Source organism: Ochotona princeps, chromosome 1 (assembly GCF_030435755.1).
Source record: "Ochotona princeps isolate mOchPri1 chromosome 1, mOchPri1.hap1, whole genome shotgun sequence".
Taxonomy (NCBI): domain Eukaryota; kingdom Metazoa; phylum Chordata; class Mammalia; order Lagomorpha; family Ochotonidae; genus Ochotona; species Ochotona princeps.
The window spans coordinates 114,477,924-114,501,307 of NC_080832.1; the positions used below are offsets into that span (position 1 = coordinate 114,477,924).

The 23,384-nt window shown below is 38.2% G+C and overlaps 1 protein-coding gene across 1 annotated transcript in view; it reads left to right on the top strand.

Moving 5' to 3' along the window:
• The first annotated feature begins 143 nt into the window (after positions 1–143).
• LOC131481355 (butyrophilin subfamily 1 member A1-like) overlaps positions 144–23,384 on the top strand; it is an 85,132-nt gene continuing 61,891 nt past the window's right edge. The window contains exon 1 of the mRNA XM_058669827.1: positions 144–354. Within this exon, the coding sequence (XP_058525810.1) occupies positions 144–354 (211 nt within the window). The remainder of the gene's footprint in view (positions 355–23,384) is intronic.

Here is a 23,384-nt window from a genome sequence, read left to right on the forward strand (position 1 = left end):
TACCAAGAATACCATTTGTGCCACTCCTACCCCACACCAAAGACAAATCCAGCTTCAAATGCCTGGTCAATGTCAGTGTATGCTGCTGGTGTGGCTTTCCTAGGACCTGATGCCCATGACTTGCCCACTCTGAGACTGGCACTATGGCGTATCAGGGTGTGACCTGCCGAGAATTCCTGAAGCCCCAGTCTTCTTGCTCCCAGATTGGTGTTTTGGTGCACTGTAGGTTCAAACTGTCTAAAACTCCAACATCAGGCTCCCGGGCTATAGATTTAGATCAGTGTGCTGGCGTGCCATGGGTAACACTTGCCCAAGAACCCAGAGTCAGGCTCTGTTTTCCACAGACTTATAAAGGTGAGTGTAGCTTCAGCCCCCTGTGACTATATGAATAAAGACTGTGAATTCTCTGACTGATAGTTTCCTGTGACTGATAGTGTCCAGCATGTAGCTCAGTCTCCAAGCACACAGAAACTGCCCAAATTTTTGTGTCATTTATGTACTTCATGCATTGGGATTTTAGCCACTGTTTACCTACATTGGGTCTTGATAATTTTCAAAGAGGCAGGTGAGGTCACGATTACAGTAACACTGGTGATCATTGCTAACCTTATGCTGAAAAAAAGAGATCCACCATGTCCAACTTAGGTGTTATCGTGCACTCTGATTCCACACTCGAGGACAGACTACAGAGTACACCCCTGTGGTTAGGAGCTGAATAATTCATCAAGCCACATGACAGGGTTCAAAGGTAAAAATCATCAGGGGTTAGAACCAGTGCTTCCATAAACGTCTAAAAGTAAGCAGAAAAATATGAACAAGGAAGACAATAGAACGTGAAGGAAGAATATTGAGGAAGAACCAGGGAGAGAGGAAAGTATGATTCTTTTCAGGATCTGTACCTATGGAATGCATGAAAATCTCTTATCCTCATGTTAAATATAAAGAGAGAGAGAGAGAGACTTTTAAATAAAGCACTACTTCTAGGCCTAGCTACTGCTTCTAGGACTCAGACAAAGGTATCTAAGCAAGGGAGAAATCTAGCTGTATTCATTGAAGGCTGAGGAAATTTGTCTCCATTCTTCATTAGAGATTACATGACAGAAGCTGACAGGAGACAGAAACTCACTGCATTGTTGTGTAGAAGCAAGACATTGGATGCTGCTGGAACTCCTAGAAAATCAGGTCTGAATATTCAACACTCAGCAAGAGATTACTGGGACACTGGTTGACTTCCCTGTAGTCCATCTGTAGAGGAACCACTGAAACGCAGCAGTAGGTAAACTAAGCTAGTAGTCCTTCGTGTGAGAGGAGAAAGTGGGGAAAAGCCCATGAGAAGCAAAAGAGAAACCCATTCTGTATAAGGACATTGTGAATCTTTTGCCATGCAAAGCCAGAGCTAGGGACACTTTCAGCCAGAAGAAGCCTGGAGCAGTTGATATGGAAATGAATGAACAGGAAACCTCCTGTTTCATAGTTTTAGATATAAACAAATTGTGTTTTGGGAATTGCCTCCTGCTGTTGAAATGGAAATGGCTTAAAACCCCCTCCCTGGATGCCTACCTGACAACCTTCTTTTAAAAGCCTGATGCTGTTCGGGGCTATCTCACCAACACAGTAGTCCACACGTGTTATTTCAGGCTCCATGCACCAAGTCCATCACTGCAGGACAGCAAACAAGTGGCACCCATGAACAGGGACTTGGTAAAAGAAAAGAAAGTGTGATGGAGACCCCCATAGAAACAGGCAAATGGGAAAATGGGTCAGAAAAATGGTGAAAATGCCAGAAGGATAGAAGATATTCATGTTAGTTTTTGGATTAATGTTATGGGATGTGAGCGAGATCACACCAGACATGTCTAAGATTTATTAAGGAGTCTTTATTAGCCAAGCCTGGTGATAACAGGGCCCACTAGAAATAGCAAATCACAAGTCCATATGACAATCCAATCAATCATAATCCAACCAAACATAACCCCAAGAAGAACAAATGGTAATTACCCTTAAGTCCATCCGTTAAGCTTAAGACCTATTTCCTAGCTTCCCCAATAATATAAGTTATTTTAAGAGACATACAATGAATAACCTGGACATACTTAAAAAGCTGCATGCATACACCCATTCCTGGCCTCTCTGCCCGCATTCTACTACTGCCACGCCTCACCTCTCCTGGAACTCCTGAGAGCAGACAAAGCAGAAACAACATTGCTATATTCATTGTCCTCCCCAAGCAATAGAAAGAAAGAGGAGTACGGGCACACAGGGGCCATACTCAGGGGGTTACCTGTCCTGGGGTGGCCAAGACTCAGAGTGCCCAAGCAACAAGGAAGTACCTGACCATGCACTCAATCAAAAGAGGGAGTCCCTGCTTAGCATTAACCTTTAAAAGGACTTCTGAGGGGAGTGGTTGCACAGCAATACAATACCGCCCCTTCTCAGATGATAGGTGAGAGTCACAGGTGGGCAGGAGTGAATACCTAGGTGGCGGTGTTGTAGGGTTTTCTCTGCATAATAAATCTTTATATGTTTAAGTATATTGTTTTCTTTTTGTAAAGTTTATTTAAAAGATGAGGAAATAATAATAACACATCCACAAAGTGGACGGAGAGAGGAAAGGTGGGAAAGAGATGTTTCTATATTTATCTTGTGTACAGGGAAGGAAAGGCAACTTTCCCTATTGCCTGCTTTTTGTGAGCCTAGGAGAGAAGTGGTTACATGATACCAGAATCCATTACCAGTTGAAAAGGAATATAACCTAGGGAAGGAGTCATGTGATTGACAAGCAGGCAGAGTGTTTTCCATGGGCAAGGAAGGGATACTTCCAACTTGTGAGTGTAAGATTATGATCTTCACGTCAACTTTAATTTCATCCTAAGATTTCCAGCCCCTCTCATTAAGGGCTGCTGAAAGATGTAGTTTTAGCTCATCTTTTGTAGCTGCTTCTGCTGACTAGGGATGTAGGTATTGTTAGTTATTTAAAACAGAGTTCTAGTTTCACCCTGTCCTGTTCCTGCGCTGCTGGAATAAACCTCCTAAAATACTTTGTTGCATCTGGTGTTTTCTACTCAAGGTGAAGAAGCAGGTTTCTGAGAATTAGCTACGTGTAACAATAACATAAAACTAGAACTTTAACTTTTTAAAATAACTAACAGGCTTTACATGTTCTGTGTTCAAGAATCTCTCCCCAACTCATCTAATGGATTGATTTCATGAGCCATAGAAAGTGTAGCTGTTGGGCCTGGTGCAGTAGCCTAGCAGCTAGAGTCCTTGCCTTGCACACATCAGGATCCCACACTGGCACAGGTTCTAATCCAGCAACCCCACTTCCCATCCAGCTCCCTGCTTGTGGCCTGGGAAAGCAGTAGAAGATGGCCCAAAGCCTTGGGACCCTGCACCTGTGTGGGAGACCCTGAAGAGGCTCCAGGCTGCTAGTTTCAGATCAGCTCAGATATAGCCATTGCGGTCACTTGGGAGTGAATTAATGGACAGATCTTCCTCTCTATCTCTCCTCCTCTCTGTATATATGACTTTCCAATAACAGTAAATTAAATATTAAAAAAAAAAAGAAAATGTAGTTGTTGCTAAAGACTGTGTCCCCTGTGAAATTCTGACTATGCCATTCTGTGAAAACTAGCCTTGTTTTTTAAATTTTGAAACAACATCCAAGGCTCAACAAGTTGACAGGTGCAGGTCAACTCATCCTTCCTGTGCATCTGAGTGTAAGGCACTTTCCTGCATAGTAGTCAGCATCAGAGGCAGTGGCACAATATGTATTGTGTGTTCTGATTCCAGGATACACACTCCAGTTTCTGATATCTGAGACCTGAGGTCTTGTTTCTTCTGGGACCAACAGAACATGAAAGCCTGGGTTACTTGATAATATGAAAGACCAACAGTGAGAGTCCCCTCCACCCCCAACCCCAGCCTCAGGCCCCTGGCATAACATGGCTGTGACTGCTATTGCACAGCAAATGGGACCTGCCCTGGACCCATCAGATACCTGCTCTTCCAAAGGCTATCTGCTGCACCCAGCCTCACACCAAACAAGAATCCGGCCTCAAGCCGCTGACCAACTCAGTGGTATGATGCCGGCTGGTGTGGCTTACCCAGGACCTAAAACCTTTTATTTGCCATTCCTAGACTGGTACTTTGATGCACCATGGATGTGACCTGTCTAGGTCTCCCAAATCACCAGTCTCCTTGCTCACAGAGTCATGCTTTGGCACACCATGCATTCAACCTATCTAGGACTCCAGATCAGCCCTCTGGCCTGTGTATCCTTAACTAGTGTGGTGGCATACCACGGGTTAAACCTTTCTAGAATTTCAGTGTCAAGCCTCTGACCTGTCACTCCCAGTCCACTGTGTTGGCTTGTCATAAGTAACACATGCCTAGGACCCTAGAGTCAACCCACTGCTCTTCACAGAATTACAGGGCTGAGGGTAGGTTCAGCATCCTGTGACTATGGGAGCCTTATGGACAAAGAATGTGGAAATTCTGTGGCTGTTTGATAGCATCAGGTGTGTAGCTGGGTCTCATTACACACTAAAACAGCCCAAATATACTGTGTGGTTCATGTGCTGTGTCATGGGTGGGGATTTTAGCTACTGTGAGCTAACCTTGGGTGTTGAGCATTGTCAAAGAAGCAGGCGAGGTGATGATTGTACTAACAGTTGCAATCATTACCTATCTTATACTGGCAAAAGAGGAGAGATGAACCACATCAAAATTAGGTGTCACCCCTGACTGTCATTCCACACTTGAGTGCAGATCACAGAGTACACGCCTCTGGTTATGGACTGGAGGACTCATCATTTCATCAAGGTACATGGCAGAGTTCAAAAACAGAAATCATCAGAGGTTAAAAGCAAGTGCTTCTCTAAGTGAATAATAGTAAACAGAGAAACATGAACAAGGACAATAGAACAGGAAAGAATAGTATTAAGGGGGAACAGAGGATTGAAGCAAGTATGATTCTTTCCGGGAAGTGTACCTATGGAATGCATGAAAATCTCTTATCCTCATGTTAATTATAAAGAGAGAAATTTGTAATAAAACACAAATAGCAGCTACTAGTTCTGGGACTCAGACAAATCTAAAGCAGGAAGGAATCTAGTAGTATTCACTGAAGGCTGAGGAAATTTGTCTCCATACTTCAGCAGATAGTCCATGATAGATGCTGACAGGAGACAGAGGCTTACTGTATTGTTGAAGTACAGGCAAGAAGCTGGATGTTGCTGGAACTCTTAGCAAATCAAGTCTGAATTTTCAACACTTAATGATAGATACCTGGGGTGCTGGCAGACTTCCCTGCAGTCCACCTGTGTAGGAGCCATTGAAACTTAGCAGGACTTGAGCTAAGCTAGGAGTTCTGCATGTGAGAGAGAAAGTGGGCAAAAGTCCATGAGAAAAAAAAGAGAAGCCCCTTCCTCATGCTATTCATTGGTACCTTCAGTGAATATTCTACTTGCAAAACCTATGTTTGTTACCCAAATGTCACATTCCAACTCCAATATTGCCAAGAATTAGAAGCAACAGGTGATTTGGTTGATTTAGGGATCAGATTTAAAAAACACTATGATATTGATTACTCCTACAACATTGTGTGGAACATAGTTTTCTCTTAAGTCAGTATCTAATGTGTAAATTGTTGGGCCACATAATATGCATTTAACTCTGTAAGGGAGTGATAAATGGTCGTCAGAACAGTCTTACCGTTTTCACTTTCTCTGGCAATACTAAAATACATGTCTATCTATTGCACACAATGAAGTGTATGTGTTAACTACATTTGACAGCATGTCTTTTAAAGCCAAATTCTTCTTCTAAATTGACAGAACAATATGTTAAAATATATCTTACAAGCACTCCATCTGTAAGAATTTTAGAAAGATTGATAATTTGTTTAAAAGAGTGGATGAAGCCTGAAAAGTTTATTTTAAAAAGGAATGGAAAGCTAAAGTTGTCAAACCTGTGGCACAGAGCAGAAGCAATTGGTTTCAATTCATGATGCAGAATTCCACCGTTGGGTAATTACATTTCTATAGGGGGAAAATTATAATAATTGTCTCTATAAAATTTCCAGAATGCCACACTCATCTAATATTTTCATGACATTCTCACTCTCTCTGCTTCCTTATCAGATGTTTTTCATATGTTAATTTCACAATTAGATTAATTGTTCTTTGATAATAAATTTTTTTTACTCTTTTCTCATTTTGTATAAAATGAAGTAAAGTACTTGTTTATTGATCCCTGAAATATAATTTACATTATTCAAACATATTCTGAAAATGTAAAGTTGGAAGCATTAACTTTTTGAAAGACATATGGGAGTAATTGTGGGATAGGGAGCTAGTTCAGGGTCAGGAACTTGGAAGTCATGCCTTCTTCACTCAATTAATCCTTTCTGCCTGCCTGTGGTGCTTACCTATCATCACTTAGAACCTGAGTAGGAGAGATATTGCGTTGTTGAATAACAACTCCCCTCAGAAGTTTCCATAAAGGCCCATGAAAATGAGGCGCTCGCTCTCTTGGTTACGTGTTTCTGTAACTCTGTCACTCTGACACTTGGCCTCCTTGGTAACTTCGTTGCTCTCTGGTTACCTGCAGAAAGACTCCAAGGACAGGTAACCCCTGGACACAAACCCTATATATCTGTATTCCTCATCTTCTTTTCACTGTTGGGCAGAACAATAAATATGTTAATGCTACGATACTTTTGTATTTCTAATTTTTGCACTTTCAAGAGTTCCAGGAAAGGTAAGGTCTAGCAGTAGTGGGATGTGGGCAGAGAAGCCAGGATAAGATGGGCATCTTCAGCTTTGTAAATGTGCCAGGTTATTTGCTACATGTGTCTTAGGATAACTTACATAGCCGTGGAAGCTTGAATATAGGTCTTTAGTTTAATGGATGGACTTTATGGTAATGACCATTTTTTCCTCTCAGGGTTTTGAATCAGACTGGATTGCCATACGGACTTGCCATTTGCTAATTTCTAGTAAGGCTTGTTATACATAGCTTCTTTAATAAAGACTCCTTAGTTCACTCTAGACTCGTGTGACATCATCTCACTTACATACTGCAACAGTAATAACCAAAAAAGCAAGCAGGAGAGAACAATGCAAACTTCCTATCACATATCTGGTAATCTGACTACTGGGTTCTTATTTGCCAAAGTGATTTATGAACTCCCAAGGTCACTGAAACAATGCTCAAAATAGCAGGGTACTATAAACACAATTGTCCATTAATGCATCAATGAATAAAGAAAATGTGATATATATATACACATGGAATGTTATTCAACTTTTATGGTGGAGAAAATCCTATCATTTGTGAGGAGTCTGAGGGGATAATAGGCAGTTATGGTCTCTGGTCTCTGGTGAACTTATCTTTGTTAGAGATAAAGCCTTGTTTTGCCCTATTGCTTACCCTTTCAAGACCAGGCTCCTACTAGCTTCACCCTCAATCTTCTTGAGAGAATTAAGAGACAGAATCCACAGATCACCTCCCATCCTTCAGAGTTATTGCCATTACAAAGTAATTACACATAGCCTAAAAAAACCCCAATCTCTGAGCCACAGAGTTACTGTCAGGGAGATGGTACCTGATATTTCAGTTTACCAGGATTGGGGAGAAAGTCACCAGACACACCATTTTGATATCCAATTCTGTCATGAATAAAGTGCTGGACATTGTTGAAATTTTTTTACTGCCATTCCAGTGACTTATTTTGTTCCCCCTCCCTTGTGATGGTGCATTAAAAAAAATCACTTCCACCATGTCCTCGTGTCTTTCCTTTCTTGGAGTCCCCTCCTGTCACTTTGACAGGAGATACCCCTCACTTCTAAATAAATCTCTTTTTTTTGCACTAAAATTGTCCTCATGAAAATTCTTCTTTCATTTGAGACAAGAAACAAGGTTGTTGTCTTCTTTTGCATTGGATTTCTTGCTACAATTTGTGACGATATGATGAACCTAGAACACATTATGTTAAGTGACTAAGAAAGGCACAGAAGATGAACACTGCATGCTAGCACTTGTATGTGGGATCTACAGAAGATAAACTCATGGAAACAGAGAGAGGTGGTGGTTACTAAAAGATACAGGTTAGGAATTGGGGATACATTAATTTAAAAAAATAATTTTAGGGAACAAAGAGAATAACTTGAAGAGATATACTAAATAGCATGGAGATTACAGCTTATAACAATGTATTATATTCTTGAAAACTGCTGAAGGTAGGCTTCAAGGTTCTCACCACAGGACAGTGAGAAGCATGTGAGGTGTTATGTCAGTGTTATTGAGCTGTTTCATAATGTATGCAAATGCAAATGGGATGAAACAGTATGTATATAGAAGCAAAACAATTTAAAAATAAATGCACAAACTCTTGTGTACTGTTTGTGTCATTGTTTTGTCTCTCAAAATTATGAATATTTTATGAGCTTTTAAAGTCTTAAATTATTTATTATTGTTTCATTTTATTTGAATGATGGAGAGATACACACAAAGTTCCTCTATTGGCTAGTCCACACCTTAAACACCTGAATGGTCAAGGCTGGTCAAGTCAAAACCAGTGGCCCAGAACTCGATCTAAATCCTACACATGTATTGTAAAGACTTAAGTACCTGATCGATCAACCAATACCAACCTGAATATTCATTGCTAGGAATGATTTGGAAACTGAGCTAAGATTCAATCCCAGGCACTCTGACATAGGGTACCACTGATATAGGGTACCAGTGTACCAAATTCCCATCCTCTAACATTTTGTTTTTATTTTCTACATTGTGAAGTAACCAATGAACCAACAATCGATATGAGTCAGATTGCTTATGATCTACATCAAGAATTGTAAAACCTAATAAACTTGTAAAGCCCTATGACACTTGGAAATGGGGAGGGAGGGCAGAGAAATCTTACATCATCCCAGTAGGTGTGAGGAAGACGGGGGAAGTATAACCCATCAGGATCATAACTGGTAACTCATAGAAAGCAGTCTTGAGTCAGCATTAGACAATAGCAAAACTACAAAGACATGTGGAGGGAATCAGGAGCAATCCTAACAACCTCTTAACAGGAGGTCATATGCATAGAGTTGGGGGCAGACCCTAGAGCGGAGCAGGGGGACAGGAGGAGGCCTGTGTCCCAACCCTGAAGACCCCCGGAGCCTCACCAAGGATTATCAGTACGACCACCGAGAACTACATCCCTACTGCCAAGGAGACCACGGGGGAAAAGGAGTGCCTTCGGAGGCCAGGAACTCTGAGGTCGCCCACCCCCATTTGGACCTACAATGTGGGATGGAAGAAGCCCAATTCCTGCCTTGCAGGATTCAGGGACATCAGTGCGACAGCCAGGATCCCTGGGCGGTCTGTGGAAACAGAAGAATAGTAAGCTTCCTTCGGAACTAGGGAGGGGAGCTTCCTCTGGCCCTTGCCTGCTTCCAACTTTGGGTCCCCACCCTCTTTTGTAAGGACCATCAGGATTGCTCCAGAAACCTCTCTTAACAAACATGAACAAACAAGCTAGAATAGATAGAGAACAGATGGGAAGGCTTGGAAGCAGACAGGAAGCGGCCAGCTGGGATGCACTTGTGACTCACTGGGTGGGACACAAAGAACAGATACTCCTCTCTGGGGTGTTGAGGATTTCTCTGCACACCCCTCCCAAAAACATTCACCTGAACTGTTGACATTTGTCCTGTTAAAGTTATAGAGTTGGACTACCCGAAAAACAGCCAGGTTCAGCAAAATCACGCTTCAATGCTATAAAATGCTAAATACTAACATTGAAATAGACAAGAGACAGCTGAATAGCAATCTATAGCCATTTTAAGGTATATAGACCATGGTTGAATGTAAACCAAAGTTGAAATGTCTATGGGGAAGTCACAGGTTGTGGTCGAGAACATGCATTTTCCTAGTAACATATTGGTTAATCAATACCATGTCAATTGATGCCATAATGCTGTAAATGGTTGTAAATATTAGGTTGAGTTTTTTACTTGATTGGGATAATACTCTGCTGGTTCTGCCTTTGGACCAGAGATGGTCTCACCAGGAAGCCATTGAACTTGCCAGGACAATTAGATGCTGGACTTTATGATTGGTCAAAACCTCCAATGAAAGAATCTCAACTGAGTTTGAACTATGGAAATACAGCAGGGTGGAGCAATCCACCGTGGGGGGGAGGGTTTGGGGAGGGGCGGGGGGAATTCCAGTGCATAAAAAAAAATGTGTGTCACATAATGCAATGAAATTAATAAAAAAAAAAAGGCCTTGTAGTTTCCAATGCTGAAACATGTAACAAAGTGTTTTCATGGAACTCTCCTGTAATAAGACCAGAATCTGTCCCAAACAATTCCGTGGACTAAACAGCAAAGGTTAATCATTTATAGTTCAGGTATCCTTCCCAAGTCATCATTCTTGACTGTTATATTGTTTCAATCAGTTTAATCTGGGAAACAATAATTGGGTGACTTTTTCCATATTTTCTACGGAATGTAACTGATCCAAACTACAAAAGAAATGTGGGCTTTTCTGTACTACATGAACTTTTTTCTAGAACATCCACTTTAATCTCTAGTATTATCTATTGACAACATTGAATGTATGGGAGTGTCTTGGAAAACCCAATTGCCATAATTAAGTAACAGTGATATTTTGGTTTTCAACATTTATGGTGCTGGAAATACAAATGCAATAATCAACATTTTCAAAATCCTGGGATGACTTACACACTGAAGGATTGGTAATACTCAGTTGTACATGATTTTCTCTTAGAAATAGTAGTAATTAAAGCCATTAAATTTAGAGTGACATTTTTCAAATATTAAAATTATGCATACTTATGCAATATATTATTATTTACACATTAACTCAGTAATATGCCAATCATGAACTACTTTCAATTGCTACATTCCATTGTTTACAGCCTCACAATGATTTGAGTAACAGAAAAAGAGAGTGACCAGAGACACACCTAAGGTGGTATCATACAGAGCATACAATGTCAACATAATTGTCATGTTCCCTGGTGGTTTAGTCAGATTGAAACAGTTTGTTTAGCAAGAGGTGGTGGGGTTTTATTTCTCAGGGGATTTATGCAGAATTTCAGTGGTATTTGATTAATGCAACACCAGCCCAAGCCTTTCTGCCCTCATGGTGAGCACTTCCAACTGTATTAGTAACACTGCAGATAGTCATCCCCTTCACCAAACTGGAACTTTAAATGTGTGTGTGCCTTTATATGAGCATATGATGATCTGGACTTACTCTAGATCGTTGGCTTTATCGTGACTTTTATTGCGGCTGCTTCAGTGGAAAAGAGCAAAGAGCAAAGTGCAGAGTCTTTCCCTGATATTTCTGTAGGTTGCACTGAAGGGAGGAAGAAAACTTCTCTGAAGTTTCCAGGTTGTGGGCTTCAATATTTTGGAAGGCACTTAAAAGGCATATTCCGTGCTTCATTTAAAGTTGATTAGTTTTCTGCTGAAATTAACTCAGGTAAGTTAAAAAGAAATTTTTATCATGGGGAAGGTTAAGCGCAGTTAATCTTATTTGGAATACAGAAACTGGGTACAAACAATAAGAGAAAAATACTTTATCTATATATTTAAGTGTAAAGTAATCAGATAATTAAAACTGGAGTAGTGTATTTTTAAACATTAATTTGACAAATATATAAAACACATTTTTGCAAACTATTTGCAATGATACCAATACACACAGACACTTTGCCTGTTTCTTAACCAAATTGATTTTTATAAATTATGGATTAATTAATTAATTATGGATTAATTATTAATTAATTATTAATTATTGATTAATTATGGATTAATTAATTACCAGTTGTATAGTTTACAAATATTTTCTCCCATTTTGTCAGCTATCTCCATGTTTTTGAGTGTTTTCTTTGCAGTTTGAATAACATCTTAGTTTGATGTAATAGTGTTTGCCTATTTTTATTTTTGCTGCGTATGATACTGGTGCCTTTCCATAGAAATCTTTTCCTTTGGAAAAAGCATTGCAGAGTTTCCATAATATTTGATGGTAGATTCCTAAGCAAATATGCTTTCAGTCCTGATTCCTCTTTTTAGGTTGAAGAAAGAAATGAAGAAATTCAAATAACATAATGGTCAACCAGAGAATCTCTAGAAATACAATTTTCACAGTTTAACTTCCTAATACCCAGTTCATGAGGGATCATGCCAATAGTTCATTTGATTAATGTAGCTAGGTTTGTTTTATCAAGACAGTTCTAGAAAACTCAAGCAAAAAGGTATGCTTATAAATGGACGAGTTACAGATCTAGATATTTTGTAGGTTTAAATATAAATGTTATACGCTTGCAATGGGGGAATCTCAACTGAACTTGAGCTGTGGTTATGCAACTAGGTGGAGGAATCCACCATGGTGGGAGGGTTTGGGGAGGGGTGGGGAGAACCCAAGTATCTATGTAATTGTGTCACATAATACAATGTAATTACTGAAGTTAAATAATAAATAATTAAAAAAATACACAAAAACATAAAATATGTACAAAGATATAATTTAGACAGAAGTTATTATGCTTACAAAGAAAGAACTTTCTGAGGTAAGACAAGATGGAAGAAGAGGGTAAAGATATGTTTAAACAAATGGAGAATAATTAGCCAGGTTAAAGCAGAGAGGCCATGATCCTGGGAAATAAGAGAGTACAGGCCAACCTCAGCGGGACACCTGGAAACTTGCAGACACAGGGCAGCAACAGATAGAGTGGAACAGTGCTTTAGAGACCAGATACCCTGGAAGTGGTAGGTGTTCAGCAATTGAAGATTCACCAGCCACCAGAAGGGAAATGGAGCTCACTGGCAACTCAGGAGGAGAAGCCAGTAATAGAACTGCCCATCCTGCTGATTTATTTGAATTGCCAACAAACAAAGACAAAGTGATAGACCCAAAACAGGTGGGTACAGAAATAGTGTAGATTTCATAGCTCAGTCCCCAACAGTGCCACATTAGGTGGCATTTTGTGTGCTGAGAAAAAGGCTATAGAGCGGGGTAGAATAGAGGAACAGCAAGATGTGCATGTGCTAATCCAGGGGTGATCTCATTTCCTGCTGGATCCATTTTAGTAGTTCCACATGGAAAACAGTAACAACGTGGCATCCTGCAGGTCCCATCCAAAATAGGTCCAAGTGGCAGCCAGAGCTAGCAGCCAGCAAACCCTCACAAAATCCCACCAGTGCCACATTGGCTGTCATTTTGTGTACTGAGTAAAAGGCTGTGAGAGGACTGGAGGAACTCCATATGTGCTCAGCTGGGTGAGAACGCTTGTCCAGTTCAACACTTTGCAATAGTCCCTCAAGGAAAACAGTATTGATTTAGCATTGTAGAGTCACTCAGATTGGTCTGGGTGGCCAAGTTGTCCCAGGCCTCCACCAACGCCACATTGGGCACCATTTTGTGTACTCAGGGGCTAAATTAACAACAGCATGCCACACAGGTGCTGAACCAGGAGAAAATTCAATCCCAGCTCTGATCTCACAGGGAAAATAGTGCTGACTTGGTGTCCTACAGGGTTCAGTGAAAATAGGTTGGGTGACTTTAGACCTATTGACTAGAAGATTCTGGTGGTATTATCACTGCAGACAGCTTAGTTGTTTAGGACAACTGGTATCTCCCTAATCTTGGGCACTGCTAAAACTGGAGGTAGAAGAAAGGCTGCAGTGACAATGCTGCTGCCCCAGCACAGGATCACAGGAAGTGAAAGTGGTGAGTCAGGAGCTTGTGCTGTGGAGAACATGGTGCAAGACTAGGAGGAGCTTGGGACAGAAACTTGCTGGAGTGCTTGGCACAAGTGATCACAAATGAAGAACCAGGTAACAAGCACAATCAGTAAAATTGACCTGTATACTGGTTAGCAACACAGGTTAAAAACCATTTCTCTTTTTGTAAGATTTTATTTTTATTTTTATTGGGAAGGCATATGCCTTCCCAATAAAAATAAAAATAAAATATTTATATATATAATATCACATAATATATATAATATATTTATATATAATATATATGAGGAGAGACAGAGAGTAAGATCTTCAGTCCCATGATTCACTCCTCAAGCAGCCACAACGGCCGGAGCTGAGCCAATCCAAAGTCAGGAGCCAGGTGCTTTTTCCGGGTCTCCCATGTGGGTGCAGGATTCCAAAGCTTTTGGGCCATTCTTGACTGCTTTCCCAGGCCACAGGCACAGAGCTGGATGGGAGGCGGGGCTGCCGGGACTAGAACCAGTGCACATATGGGATCCTAGCGCGGTTAAGGCGAGGACTTTAATCGCTACACTATTGTGCTGAGCCCTTAAAAAATCCTTTCTAAGGAGCGGAATCTGCTAACCATAATAGCAGAAACCAAGAGCAAAGACAGAGGCACAATGAATATTACTGACACTCAGTCCAGAATAATCTACCCAGCAAAGATTTCCTTTGTCTTTGAAATGAAATCAATTCTTTCATGTAAAAGAAAAGCTCAAAGAATTTACCTCTTCTAGACTTGCCCTATAAGTGTTACCTAAAGATGTTCTCTTGACAAGGAAATGCAATAACACCTATCAAAACCACAGGCAAAAATGGAGAACATCCCAATAAAACAACAAAAGAAGAAAAAAATCAACCTTTGAACCACCCATTGCTAAAAAGACAGAACCAAGATACTACCTATCCTTATTAACCAATCCTGAACGTAAACGGCTTAAAAACATCAATTGAGAGTAATAGATTAGCCTACAGGATCAAAAAACAAAACCCATCTATCTACTGTCTATAGGAGACATATCTCAGCAGCAAAATATGCATAAACTGAAAATAAGAGGATGGAACAAAGTATTCTAGGTTAAGGGAAAGGAAAAATTAACTTGGTGCAGTCATTCTTATATCAGATAGTATAAACTTTGATCTGAAAAATATTAAAAGAAATGAAGCACACCACATGATGTTCAAAGGGTCCATTGAGCTAGAAGCAGTCACCTTACTAGTTTGTTATGTTTTCTTTTTAGTCTGTTACTTTACTAGATTTTTTCTCTTGCTATTCTTTGCTAGTTTGAATAAAAGTTTGTTTTGCTTACCTTCTTAAAAATTGGCTTTATGATATTGTAATTTGCAGATTTTCAGTTTCAATTCCATTTTGCTGTGATTTTTAACATTCATTAATTCCTCTTCTTTTCATTTTTAATATAATTTAAATTCAGCATTACTTAATTTGTTTGTGATATTTCAATTTTTTATAAGCACCTGGTGTTATAAATATCCTTCTCTATACTCTGTTACTCTGTCTCACAGTTTTATCATATCATATTTTGTTTTTATTTAAGTTTCTTCAAAAGTTTGTATTTCTTATTAATTTCTTCAGAGGCACATTAGTCATTTAGCTTTATTAACTTCACATTATTATAAATTTTCTGCTTTTCTTTCTTTTGTTGGATTGGTTTTATTGCTTTTTGTTTAAGGGGATGTATGTTTTGTTATACAGACTATCATATCCAGATATGTAGATGCAATGCTATGTGCATCTCTACTTTCAAATCAAAGATGGACTCCCAATGAAACTGTCAAATATATCTTGAGAATAGGAGGCTGGACTCTCTGCTATTGTCCATACCTACAATGTCAGGATATACTAAAATGCAGAATGGTGGATTCATGAGTTTACTATATTATTGTAACAATATAGGGGAAATAATTTGGTGGGGAAAGGATTTGGGGAAGCTGGAGGAAAATCTCAGAGCCTATGGAATTATATCATGAGAGAATAAAAATTAAAATAAATTAAGAAAACAAAAACATTTTTCTATTATTATTATTTTATGATACAGTTCCATAGGCCCTGGGATTTTCTTTATCCCCTCAACATATTCCCTTCTCCTCATCGAGTTCCCATATATTATTACAATAGATAGTTCTTAACAGACAGTCATAAATCCATCATTGCAGGCATAGAAAATTTCAAACAGTGCAGCATCCTATTGTCAAGATACATTCAACAGTTTTGATGGGAGTCATATTTGATTTGGAAATAGAGATGCATACTACATTGTATCCTCCATCTGTGTGTGATAGTCTCCATTACATAGTTACTGCACATCCCCTTAAATGAAAAGTCACAAAGCAAAATCAACAACAGGGAGATAGAAATTTACAGCACCATAAACTTAAATAGCCTGCTACTGATAATGTGTCTTCAAAGAAATGAAAAGGCAAATCAAGAAACTTCTTGAAGAAAATGGTGCTATTGTATGATCTGAGTCAGTAAAGAATTAAATGAGAAAAAAAACTGTTTCGAAGAAATGAAAATAAAAAGAAAACACGAAAATCCATGAGATACAGTTTCTTCTGATCTTTGTTGGTGAGATGTAATATTTTTAGAAATTTATTTATTTTTATTGCAAACTCAGATATATATGTGTATACACACACACACACACACACACACACACATATATATATATAAATAGAGAGAGAGAGAGAGAGAGAGAAGAGACAGAGAGGAAATCTTCCATCCGATGATTCACTCCCCAAGTGACCGCAACAGCCAGAGCTGCACCAACCCTAAGTCAGGAGCCAGGAGCTTTTCTGGGTCTGCAATGCGGGTACAGGGTTCCATGCTGGATAGGAAGTAGGGCTGCTGAGATTAGAACCGGCACTTTTATGGGATCCTGGTGCATTCAAAGTGAGGACTTAAGTGCTAGGGCCCTGTCCAAGCAATTTTTCAAACAGGATCTCATAATGGTAAGCTTTCATCCATCATTCTTCAGTCCCACTGAGACACACATACTAAATTAAACTAAGGGTTTCAATGCTGAGAGTGACACAAATTTGTAGTTCAGAATTTTGCAACATCTATAAACTAAAATGCATAAAGAATAGTTAAGAAAGGGAAGATATTTTTACTCATGGAAGCCATAAGTAATAAGTGACAGTTACACTATCTTTAAATATGTAGAGGACCATCGATTTGATGAAAGGTTCAGCTGTATACATCTATCAGCAGAGTTAAGACTATTCAGTATTAATTTTAAATTAAAAGTGCTTAGTGTGTTAACTTCAATGTGTTCAATTTAAAATATAAAATATATTTCTTCTTATTGCCCCAAAGCATATCTCCGCTAAGGGAAGAGGATTTTCTGCTGAAGATACATTGCAACTTGTATGTTTGCTGATTCCATCAGGCAGAAGTTTCAGGGGAGAATTCAGCACTACACAAAGGGAGAAAACATGAGCTTTAGAAAAAAATATTGCTTGCACTCACAGTGATTTTTTTTTCTTGAAGTACATGTGCATTCCTGTTCACCTATCACTCTTTTCAGTTTTCTGCTGTCAGAGATTGGAATCATCTTGCATTTATTTACCATCTAAGACAGGCTTCCATCCCATCCACTTCTATCCTCACAATGAGTAATCAAATTTACTCAGGGATCTCAAATAACTAGCCTGCTTCTTCACTAGGGCTTAAACAAAAATATTTTGATTTAAATCTTTACCACAAATAAGCTGGACAATATTATCCTAGTTGCTTTTGCAAGAATTCATTGGTTCTTACAAAAAATCTTTATTTTTCATTATATTGCTCCTTTGACTCAGGGATTATTCCTCCCACCATCCCTCATCACTCCTTTCACCTCCAATTTCCCCCTTTATTGTAACAATAGTTTGGTACATCAACAACAGTCACACAAGTTCATCATGCTTCTATATAAGTGTATCCTGACATTGTAGTTATGAAGAATGGTAGAAATCCAGACTTCTAGTTTCAAGATATATTTAATAATTTAATTGGAGGTTCATCTTTTATCCAGAAGTAGAGATGTATACTGTAATGTATCTTCACTTCATGGTATATTTGCCTCCATTATACAGAGTATCCTGATAAATATATGTATATATGTTTCCCGACCTGCAGGACACGACGTTCAAACCCTGAGGGTGGACTGGGAAATCCGGGCTGCTAGCCTCCGGGCCGCTGACCCAAGAAACACACAGACATATGTACCTGGTGAAAAAGAGTGCCAAAGGCCTTTATGTACATATATATATACACACACACATATATATACACATACATATACATATATATAAATATATATATAAACTTATACTTTATATATATATTACATATATAAATACTTATAAATATATAAATATATATAAATAAATACAAATATGTATCTATATCTATATCTATCTATCTATCCATATCCTTTTCTCTAGGGGAGGAGGAGAAGGGGAGGGGTTTCCTGAAAAAAAATCTTCATTGAAACAGGGAAGGGACTAATCATCTATACTGAAGCAGAAGAGGAACTAATTATTTGAACAGGAACAAGGGTAGAGGTTCTGTTCCGCTTGCTTTGCACAGGATGTTCTAGCCGTAATATCCTACTTGCTGTGGTCCTGTTTGCCCAAGGCAGGTTTTGCAATGCAGCAGGCAGTCAGGTATGTCAAATCAAAGGCCTGTAAGTCTGTGGCTCCTAACATATGTGTACCTATCTATACATCTATTGATCTTGTAGTTTGCATGAAGGTTGCCTTATATCAGTGAGAACATGCTTTTGTCCTTTTGGGATTGGCTTATTTTACTGAACATAGTGGTCACCAGTTGGGATCATTTTGATACAAATGGCAGACTTTCATTCTTTTTGATATCTGAATAGGATTGCATAAAGTAGATGTACCATGTTTTCTTTATCTGTTCCTCCTTTGATAGGCATATGAGTTCTTTCCATGTCTTTTCTATTGTAGATTGTGTTGGTATAAAAGTAAGATTATAGTTCACTTTCTCATATGCGAATTTGTTTCCTTTGGATATATTCCCAGAAGTCATACAGTAGAACAATTTTCAGCTGTTGGAGCGCTCCATAGTTACCAACATTGTGGTTGTACTAGCCTACATTCCCATCAACACTGATGTATAGTACCCATTTCCCCATATCCATGCTAGCTTTTCTAAATGTAGGCCAATCTCTCTGAAGTTAGGTGGAATCTCAATGTGTTATTTACTTGTATTTCTCTGATGCTAGGGAGCCTAAGCAGTTTTTCATATCTATCTATCTATTAGACATTTGAGTTTGTTCTTTTGAAAAATATCTGTTCATTTTATTCACCCATCTCATAGCTTTGGTGCTTATTTATTTGTTTTTATTATTGTTTTGTTGTTGTTGAGTTTCTGAAGTTCTTTTCCCATCCTGGATATTAGTCCTCTATTGGTTGTGTAGTGTGCAAAGGCTCTCTACCATTCTATGGGTTGTTTCTTCACTTTGCTGATCATTTCCTTCACTATATAGATGCTCCTTAGTTTGATGCAATCCCATTTATTTATTATAACTTTGACTACCTGTGCTTTTGGTGATGCTTCTGGAAATTATTTTTCTGATCCTGTATTTTCTTCTAATAGTTTTATGATTTCTAGGTGCATGTTTAAGTCCGTGATCCATTTAGAGCTGATTTTTGTATAAGGTGACAGGTGGGGATCTTGCTTCTTAAATCTGAAGACTTATAATTAATTGTTCCTACAACATTTAATGAATAGACCAGGTTTTTTCCTGGGTTATTTTCAATTCTGTTGTTGAAGATTATTTGATTCTACATGTATGATTTCCCTATTGGTGTTCCTATTCTGTTCCATTGATCTTCTCTGTTTATGTAATAGCACCAGATTGTTTTGATTACCACTACCCTGAATGTATGTAATGAGGTTTGTAATTGTGATTTCTCTAGCTTGATTTTTTTTAAAGCCTTACTTATTTTTATTGGAAAGTCAGATATACAGAGAAGAAGAGAGACAAAAAGAAAGATCTTCTGTCTGTTGGTTTACTTCCCAAATGGTTGCAATGGCCGCAGCTAAGCTGATCTGAAGCCAGGAACCATGAGCTTCTTCCATATCTTCCATGCAGGTGCATGGTCCAGAGGGTATTGACCTTCTTCCACTGCTTTCCTGGGCCACAAGCAGGGAACTGGAAGGGAAGTGGAGCATCTGGGACATGAACTGGTACCAAATGGAATCCTGGCATGTGTAAGGCAAGGACTTTAGCCATTAGACTACCATGCTGGGCCCATGCCTGATATCTTTTCTTCAGGATGATTTTGTCTACTCGTGGTCTCTAGTGTTTCTAGATACACTTTTGTATCAATTTTTTTATTTCTGAATAGAATGTTGTAGTGATTATGATTGGGATCATACTGAATCTGCATATTACTTTTGGAGATACGAATATTTTGATGATGTTGCTGCTGATCCAAGCACATGGCTGGTTGTTCTATCTTTTAAAATCTTCTATTTTGTAAAAATGTTTTTTAATTTCCATTATAGTGGTCTTGCACATCTTTGGTTATGTTGATTCCAAAACATTTTAGATACCTTTCAACTATGCCAAAGGGCACCATATATATGTTTTTTTTTCTTAACCTTAGAGTTATTTAGACATACCAGAATCATTGATTTATTTTCATTAATTTTATATCCTGCTATGTTGGCAAACTTATCAATTTTAATTGTGAATGACTGAGTTTTTTGATTCTCTGATGAAGAGAATCATGTCATCTGCAAACAAGGATAATTTTAATTTCTTATTTATACTTTGAATTCCTTTACTCGTTTTTTTCTTGCCTAGAGCTCTTGGTGATTTCCAATACTGTATTGAATAGGTACAGTGATAGTATACATCTTTGCCCAGTTTCAATTCTTAGTGGAAAGTATTTTAGTTTTTTTTTCTATTTAGTATGATTCAGCTCTTGGGTTTTTGGTATAATGCTTTGACTGTGTTGTAGAATGTTTCTTTTATGCCTATCTTGCTTAGGGTTTTTAGCATGCAGTGTTGTTGGGTATTTACCACAAACCTTGAATTATTCTGCCTTTGAGTATTATTTTTTAAAGATAGAAATGACATTCATTTTGATGCAGATGGTAGAATTTTATTCATTCTTATAGCTGAAAAATACTTCATTGTATGTATCTGTATACCCGATTTTCTTTTTACAATTATCATGTGAATGGATATCTTAGTTTATTTCATATTTTATTTTATTTCATTTATATATTTAAAGATTTATTTATTTTCATTACAAAGTCAGATATACAGAGAAGAGGAGAGACAGAGAAAAGATCCTCCATCTAATGATTCACTCACCAAGTAAGCACAACAGCCAGAGCTGAGCTGTGCTGACCCGGAGCCAGGAGCCAGGAACCTCCTCCAGGTCTCCCACGCGGGTGCACGATCCCAAAGCTTTGGACCGTCCTTGACTGCTCTCCCAGGCCATAAGCAGGGAGCTGGATGGAAAGTAGAGCCACTGGGACCAGAACCGATGTCCATATGGGATCCCGGCACGTTCAAGGTGAGGACTTCAGCTGCTAGGCCATGCCGCCGGGCCCGGTTTAGTTTATATTTTGTCTGTTGTAAACAGTACTGCTATAACTAGTGTTGCAGACATCTCTTTGATATAACATGTTAATGCCTTTGGGTACATTCTCAGTGATGGGAATGGATAATAAAGTAAACCTACATGATGTTGAGTGAAGTAAGTCTGACACTGAAAGATAAGTGCCACATGTTCTCCTTTATATGTTGGGAGCTAAAATCAGGATAGAAAAAATATACAAAAACACAAAGAAATGCCTGTGTCTATTGTTGCAAATGTTTTTTGGTCAAAATTAGTTTTGTTTGAAAATTTAATTGCTAGGAATATTATATTACAATAAAATGAATTGTTTATGATTATTTCATATAGGTGCATGTCACCTGTCAGTTTGCAGTAAATGTAATGAACAAGATTGAGAGATGGAGATGAAAGAATGAGATACACAATATAAGAAGAAATCAAATGAAGACTAAGATCTTAAGGTTCAGGAGCACAATAGCCAAAGTTATCCAGTATTTTGCATTTGTTGACAAGTAACAGGATTATGTCATTATGTTCAGGTAATGATTAGAGATTGTGTAGAGAATATTAGACCTTAATAATCTCATATGTTTTATATGTGATGAATTTATGCAGAATGAATCTCAGACAATAATCTCATGAATCCATAAAACATGTCACAAATACAGGGATAATCATGCATTTGCATGTTGATTTATAGTTTTGTTTTTTTGGAGTCTGAATCATTTACTCATATTCAGAGCATGATGGGTTGCTTGCTAAGCCTGTACCCACTCATAGACCAAGTTACTTTATAACCACTACTTACATACACTTCTAGGGAGACAAAAGCAACAGAGGAAGGTTTTCCTAGCATTCAGGATGACTGTGGTTTACCTAAAATCCCTATGGGAACATTGGATGCCTACATATCAAGACTATTTCCCTTAAAATCAAAAAGAAGTCACAAACCTGAAGCATAGGCATAAATCAAATGCAGGACAGCCACAATGCTAAAAGACAGCAAAACACCTCCAAAACTGGGTGCAATGATCATTCTTTCATTTGATCATTGCTTACAGCTTCTATGTATGTTTCCATTGAATTGGAATCTTTTTACTTATTGATCTTCTTTTGTAGTAGAGAATTATGTCCTGTGTTATAAAATATTAACAGTAATTAATTAGTGAATAATTAAAATATGTTATCTTAAAACTATAAAAGAAAGAAAGAAGTGACAGGGAAGAAGTATGAAGGATAGAAAGGATATATTATTATATTCTTTCTGTTTTATATATAAAGTGAAAAAATTAATAGATTTCATAATGTAGATTGAGGAGAACAGTAATACTTTCCACTTTCTTTTTTTTTGTTATGTTTGTCTTTTAATACTTTCCATTTTACCATCCTTTCTCCATCTTTATTTATTTTTCTCTAATTTTTATGACGGCATTTTTAATTTCACTTCACAGTTACAGGTTCAACATTTGATTAGGGAAAGATGTAAATCCATAGCAAGAAGAAAGAAAATCTGTTCCTCAGGAGCATATGCAAAGGCTGCAAAGAATAATCAAATTCCAGGATATCAATCTTATTTGATAGTTTAAATTTTGGGGGAGACTTATCATTTTAATAAGTGTAATGGCTTCCAGTTGCATCCATTTATTTACAAACAACAAGATTTCACCCTTTTTAAAATATGAGTAATATTCTAGTGCATGTGTGTATATCTATGTGAGTGTGAGTGTGCACCACAGTGTCTTTATCCAGTCAGGAGGTGGTCATCTGGATTGATTCCATGCCTTTGCTGTTAAAGAATTGAGCTGTTGTAAGATGTGAGTACCTGCAACTCTCTCATAGGCTGATTTCATTTGGTTTGGATAAATTACTAGGACAGAGGTGGCTGTATCATTTTTTAGAACTATTTTCAGATATCTGAGGAATCTCTGCACTGTCTTTTTTATTTTAAATTTTTTTTAAAGCTTTTATTATTATTGGAAA